Genomic DNA, 7,108 nt, shown 5'->3' on the forward strand with positions numbered 1-7,108 from the left:
TCTTTCCATTTCTGGCATTCTTTAAGTTATAGCCCATAATATAAAATTTTTTTAGGAAAAATTTGGTCAGGTGACCCCAACTGCAAAGGGCCTATTACTGTCTGTGCCTTCAGGCATCCTACACTGGTCAGTGGTGTTCCTGTGGCTACTGCATCACAAATACACAAGGCGTAGTCTGACCTGAAGTAAGATCTTATTACTAGAAATTTACCATTTTATAATCCCTAAATTTGTTTTTCTCTTTCACAACTGGTCTTATTAGGTCACAGCCCAGCTAAAAATAGAATATATTTTATGCACAAAATATTTTTCGCACCCATGGATCCTCTTAAGAAGTAGCACTAGGCAGCCAAAACTGGGAGGTGTCACGTGATGTAGTAAAATGTGACCCGTTTTTCTACATATACAAAGAGGTAATTTCAAATTGTAGTCAAGCATTTATAGGTAACGAGCATATGAAGATGCTGCATCTGATATCCGTCATATACTCGGCGGCTCATTTTAAATTATCCTTTCGTGGAGGGAGACAAGGATAGAAGTCACGTGAGGCACAATTGAAACACGAATAAAGACTTCGAGAACGCTTGCGGAGATATTTTGGAAAAATTTCTGCAAAGCTCTGACTGTTTTCCGGTTTCGTGCAAATGAGGCTATAGCCATGCTTAACGTGAAAACCATATACTTTGCCACTCAAGCATTTTGGTTTTTCTTTTCATTTTCTTTCAAACCGGAGCCAGACATTGGCTGTGACTCGCAAACATGCAAGTAGAAAATTATTACAAGGACATTTCAGATGTTCTCTGGGAATCATCTTCTATTAAAAATTGCTTCGAAATCAAGACGCATGAAAAAGTCCGTCTAAAAATATATAATTTTTTCTGTCTTATAAGCTCCCTTCTTGAAAGTGCAACAGATCGGAAATAACTTTGAGCGTATCTGTAATTTATAGGCTAGGAATTCTACTTCTATTTTTTTCATATTCGATTTCTATACGAACAGGATTCAGACATTTGGATGTAACATTGTTTTCAGGTGAGCTTTTGTCAGTAGTATGACACCTTTTAGTGATAAAAGTGGATCTGAAACTGTAAGTGAACAGCAGGCATACTGTCACGAACGATAATCACGGCTTTGCCATTTTTTTTTCTTTTTTTGTCGTTTTAATTTTTGCTTTTGTTTTGGTTTGTTCAAAAATGAGATGAACTTTCGTTTTCCTACTGCTGGTTAAATAATGTTAAGACTGATTCCGCTCAAAGTTCGAGCAATAAGTGCAAAAATTGTTTACTGAATGCTATTGAAAACAACTCACTTTGTTTATTTCTCTGAGTGACCCCGCAATTAAATTCTCAAGCATTCCCAAGAAAGTTAATGTCAAACCCCGTAAGAATGCTTAAAGCATATGTTATTGTGTTTTTAACTAACGCGAAACGTCTATTTTAATTGAAATATGGATAACCCGGCTCGAGTTCAATTTTCTCTCGGGGGGTTAGCTTGAGAGCTAAAGTTTCGACATGTTCTTCTTAACAGTATTCAAAATATCACCATGCCATGAGTTTTTTTGATAACTTAATTTTTGCCATTAGTGCTCGAATGTTCTGCGGAAATCATCTTAAATACTATGTTCGGCACAGGAATTTCCACGCCAAAAACCCACATGCTTATATTCACATTCTGGTATACCATAGTTTATAGAGGGAAATGGTTTGCCTGGCAAACATCAAAGGAGCAAACAAAGATGCCAAGATTTATGTTGGATGGTCCACGACAATGCACAATCTTTTGTTTTGCGCTTATACACTATGCGTGAATTACATAACCAAAATATTTCTACTGGTTAGTTCCTCAGTAAGGAGTAAACAACTGTTGTGTTTTGTGCACGGTCAAGGCCAAAAAAAAAAAAAAAAACCAACAAAAACCTACAACAAAGAAATTTGTCGGGTTTTATAACCATTCCCCTCTATTGACTATGGTTATACGAAATGTTGCTAAACAAAATGCTCGATTCGAATCAAACATCATAAATCTCAAAATATTCACTCTTTTAACAAATTCTGCCCAAGTATTAATCCATCATGGTGAACCTAGCTAGCCAGTTCGATTCAAACGTCATTACATCAAGGCACAAGAAAGAAATTTAAAAGCACGAAACACGTGCAAGTTTAATACATATGATTTATGATATAATCAACGCCAGGACAAACAAAAAGAAAATCATTTCGAATTTTGACATTTTATCGAATAGGCAAATACTGCCCCTAGCATGTTTCTTTTCCCATAGTCCTTCTTTTTCGTGAAATTTAGTAAGTTAACTGGTTAAAACAATGATCTGAAATAAATATTTGTCCAAATCAGTCAATAAATAAATGATTGCCATTTAATAAGCGCGATTTTGACACCAGCCGCTATCAGTCAAAAAAGTGTTCAAAGACTGACTTGGTGGTAAGATTTCCTTACAGACGTATTGAAAGCATATTAAACTTGGAAGCACCAGAGAAAAGGTACCAAAGAACTCTAGCTTTGTCTTTACTTTTCAAAAGTCCAGTCTGGCGGTGCGGGAAAGCAAACATTCTATGGGGTCTAAATTACAATTACACATGAAAACATTCGTTTGTTTGTTTGTTTGTTTGTTTTTAAATAAGTAGTAACTATTTAGGCTATCAGACAAGATACCTGTGCTTTTAGCGTGTCCGTAAAACGTTGCCTTTCCCGAGTGATTTGTCTCCTTTGAATTATGAAGGTCTGTGATTAGACAGATAGAAAGAACATTGTCAATATGACAAACGAAAAAAACAAAATATTACCGTTTCGTTTCCAGCGAAATGAAATAAGATCGACATCCGTTCTGCGGATTTGCCAAACACTGCATAAAAACACATAGACGTGCGCAAGCAACCTATTGATACTTTAATTCTTGGTTTTCATGTGACGTAGTCATATTCCAAAATTAGAAATTATCTTTCCTTCTGGGGTTTTAGTTTCATCAGATAACAGACCCAATAGGAACGTGATGTTTGACAATGGTTTAGCTTTACAGAGTTCTTCTTTTTGTAATAGAGCACTCCAAGCTTTTGCGTTGCGTGACATGAAAATGGCTGCCCGAAAAGACTGTCGCGTAGGTCAAAAGATGAGTTATCGCTCTGGTTTTTGCTAAATAAATGGTGCTTGTACTAGAAGAAGCATTTATTTCAATGTGTCGGAGCTCTAGAGTAAAAAATTTCGTTTCAATAGCAAAACTCAACGACAGATGTTTTTGTTATTTTACGGCCGCCATGTTTGTGCCCCTCCGAAGGGCACAAACATGGCGTCTCCATACAAAGCTATATAAATTTGGGTAACACACTTCTGCGAATAACGGGTGAATGAAAAACAGCACAAACCTGATTCTTGGCAAGGTTGTTTATATAGCAATCATCTATAGCATCCCAGATTCTTGAATTTATTTATTGAATGGTGACGATATTTAGTTTTGATCACCTGACTAGTGAAAACCGAGAATTAATTCTTCATCGACTCGGTAAACCTTGCTCGAAAAATTAGACTTGATTACAAAAAGATGACTGATTTGTGCAGTGAGAGGGTATATGCAAAAACGTGCCTTTACAAAAGACTGACATACCGCGCCATTTACGTTACTATTGCGATTTTTGTGTCCTATTATTACACACTGATTTTATATTCATTTATAGCATCGTGCGACGATTAATTCGAAGAAAAGTTTTTATGTCCCCGGGGCACCCCCGGAATTGTGCCTAAATGCCCCACCTTAAGGTCATATCAGGTGATCAAATACCTGTTTAATTCAATTCAATTGTACCTCAAGACATACCCAGCAAATATGAGTAATGAAAAATAGAAAAAAGCACTTTCGAACATGCGCTTTCAACCACACTATGATGTAATAGTAATTAAATTTTCACATGCAAAACCTATTTACTTCCATCAAACACAGTCCTTTTCTTTGAGCAACGCAACCATAAAGAATATGGCGGTGTCTCAAATGTCTTCTACTTTTACCATAATCTCTAGGCAGTTTGTTCAAACTATCACCCTCCTCTCCCATATGGTGTCAAATTCCTTAGCCCAATAACAACCAACGATCCCAAATTCCTGACCTGGCATACCCGGGGCATTTTATTTTTCTATTTGATCGATTCGTTGCATGCAGAGTCATAAAGTGAGCAAATTGATAACGAAAATAAGGAGCATCGTTTATCGCCACCTGCAGATGGCTTGCATGGGCAAAAAACAAAAAAAAAATGTTTTCACAGAAACAACTTTATTAACGCAGTCTCGTAACTGTTAAGTCTGCGAGGAAGTTCAAGTTCTGAGTATCTACTAGCTTATTCATTACGTTGCAAAAGACTTGATTTTAATACGTATTTTTATTTCTATGTTAATTGGCAGGAGGTTGATCAAACAAAACACAACAACAAGAGAGGACGACTCACAGTAAAATATCTCCCACATGGAATCCTTGCAGGCAGCCGTCTTCTTTTTCCTGGCAACACGTAGGATAACCCCGGCATTATATATTTCTTTGTCATTTCAGTTTGCCGTCACAATAAATATCGTCTTTCATTTTCTTTCATAGTTTTGACTGCCTCAGGCATTGTATGTTTGGTGTCACTTCCCCTCCAGATAGCAATGATAGTAATTGGTGAGTGTAAACAAACATAGTAACTAACTCATTGCATTCGTTTTGAAAATGATTTCATATACGTACATCGGCAGATAGATACCTGGCAGATGGAGAGAGACACCATATTTCTCGCCCAGGGGGGTTGACTCCCATATAAAAAGAACGGGGGCGCTTGTCGTACCTGGTTGGGGTTGAAAAAAAGGTCCATATATAGCGGGAGCTTTCGGGGTACCTTTCAGGGTATTAAGTCAAAAAACTATGACAGGGGATATATGACAATCAGTTACACCGGGAATTCACAACTCATCAATAAAAGAGTGCACATTGAGTTAATGCGTTGTATTAGAATTGTACCTCTTAGGGGTGAAAAGTTTCAAGTCACACTCACAAAACAAAGCTTATTACCTCTCAGTTCTCAGCTCCCGCTGGTTAGCAGATCAGCCGAGTCTTCTCGCGCGTTTTATCATAATAAGATTGCACACGTATATAAAACGTAAGTCACAAAAATAACGTAAGCTAGCGTGACAGAGCAGAATCGCAGCCTGAACGGCGTGACATAGATTTAGCATTGGGTGACAACGCGTGCATAATCGTTTAAAAATTGTGTCTTTTGATTGATAACGCACTGAATTGTGCCTTTATAGGAGCTGATTATAAAGACGAGTGCCCAGTGGAACCACTGATCCCGATTTACCTGATTGTAGCTGGAGCGGGTGGTCTTGTCGCCAACTGCTGTTCCTGTGGCGTACGATATCAGGAAGGAAGCCAAGGAGAGGAAAGAAGTGTAAACCCAGTACAACTTATGGTTCAACTTTTCATGTTCGCTTGGTTCGTCTGCGGAAGCGTGTGGATTTACACAAACTATCAACCAAACTACGCCGATCCAGAGAGCGCTGACTACTGTAACAAGACGTTGTACCTGTTTGCATTCTGGGTTACCACCTCTTACCACATTGTATCTGGTGTGGTGCTGACCTGTTTCTGTGTTGCTAGCTTTTTCGCGGCTACCAAGACTTGCATCAAATGTATGTCTAATTACTGCTGACACTACCTGTAACAATAAAGATCTTGATGTAGAACTGAATGTTTTTGAAACTGAAATTTGAACTCTTTCAATACGAGTTGCATTTCAGTATTTTGCGAGGATGCTGTAATGTTTTTTTTTTCATAAAAATATACAGCTGACTGTAATAAATAAAAACTGTTTTAGAATTGAATATTTTCAAAATAGGAATTTGAAGTTTTTTCTGTGTTCTGCAAAGTTAATGGGATTTTTTATATATATATGTTAAACTAGAGGCCAACAATCACCGTCAATCGTTTGATCATGCATGAGATCCTTTTTCTTATTTAAATATATACTAATTATCTTGCTTTAAAAGCATCAAATATATGCCTCACAGCGTAAATCAAATGCAGAAGTCTTAGTATCGCTCGATACATCCAAGGGTAGCACCCAAAGGGTATCAAGAGGTATTCTTGCTTTCTTGCTTACTCTTTTGTTTGCCCAGCTATCAGCCGGACACACGGATTTATTTACAGTTGAAATGGCACCCATGTCGAATTATCCACTCCACCGTTATCCATTGTAATGTGGTAGTTTTGGTCATATTTCTCCTAGTCTGTATGTTTATTATTATTTTTTTTTTTAACCAAGAATTGACAGGAAAGCGCTTCGTGGTGTGTGGACACTAATTTTTCGTACGGACCGAACTCAGCCCTCGCGCGTGCCTTCTGATTGTTTCACTGAATCTCGGTTAAAAGTCGTTATACGTCCGTTTGAGCTGACATGGAAATGAGTGGGGAAGTTTTCGTTAATTAGTTTTTAATTTTTCGGTAGAAAACGGAAGTCGTGTCAGGCTTTGTTTTTGATAATCAAATGGTGGAAATTTTTAGTTTCCGCCATATGGGAAATTAAGTACCCGTTTTGACATACAAGCCAAAATATACCATAGTTCTATAATGTAAATAGCAATATGCCTTGAGGAAAAGGAGAGGGATCCAGAAATCCTATAAGAGCGTCCTTTGCCCGCCACCTGGTTTGCTCGTCTGAAGGAGAGGACATGAAAATGGATGGAATTAAAAGAAAATTCAAAATTTTTCATTAAATGCTGTTTTAATATTGTTTGCAGGTCTCTTAGGTCTCTTCAAATTTGTTTTTTTTTTAAAGAGAGCATCCATTTAACGCCATTTGCCTTACATAGTATAGAGTGTATGCAAGAACGTGTCCAGCAGTCATGCAAAAGAAAGTGTACGTAAGAAAAGAGTTGACATGAACTCCCACAGGATTGGTTTCGTACACCAACATGGCCACCGTCTCATTGTTTTGGAACACCAATGTTGCAGCCATGACGCCATGTGCATACGCTCCATTAATTTACCATCGTCAAAGATCTTTCAACGAAAAGGAGATATCTACATTTTAGTATTTTCCACCTGATATGAACTTAGTTTAAACTGTTAACTTAA

General features: G+C 37.5%; 1 protein-coding gene and 1 long non-coding RNA gene across 2 annotated transcripts in view; one reads left to right on the top strand and one right to left on the bottom strand.

The window, feature by feature from the left end:
- The window catches only part of LOC149110747 (uncharacterized), an 8,598-nt gene extending 3,983 nt beyond the window's left edge, over positions 1 to 4,615 (bottom strand). The window contains exons 1-2 of the long non-coding RNA XR_016207750.1: positions 4,449 to 4,615; positions 2,671 to 2,739 (exon numbers count right to left, since the gene is read on the bottom strand). This is a non-coding gene — a long non-coding RNA (uncharacterized LOC149110747). The remainder of the gene's footprint in view (positions 1 to 2,670; positions 2,740 to 4,448) is intronic.
- The window catches only part of LOC110057374 (transmembrane protein 272-like), a 7,685-nt gene extending 1,632 nt beyond the window's left edge, over positions 1 to 6,053 (top strand). Inside the window, exons 2-4 of the mRNA XM_020763959.2 lie at positions 4,405 to 4,508; positions 4,592 to 4,657; positions 5,284 to 6,053. Of these exons, the coding sequence (XP_020619618.1) occupies positions 4,466 to 4,508; positions 4,592 to 4,657; positions 5,284 to 5,684 (510 nt within the window). The 5' untranslated portion in view covers positions 4,405 to 4,465 and the 3' untranslated portion in view covers positions 5,685 to 6,053. The remainder of the gene's footprint in view (positions 1 to 4,404; positions 4,509 to 4,591; positions 4,658 to 5,283) is intronic.
- Positions 6,054 to 7,108: the final 1,055 nt, after the last annotated feature.

The sequence above is a fragment of the Orbicella faveolata genome, unplaced genomic scaffold (genome assembly GCF_042242905.1).
Source record: "Orbicella faveolata isolate gen_17 unplaced genomic scaffold, um_ofav_v1 contig_24, whole genome shotgun sequence".
NCBI lineage: Eukaryota > Metazoa > Cnidaria > Anthozoa > Scleractinia > Merulinidae > Orbicella > Orbicella faveolata.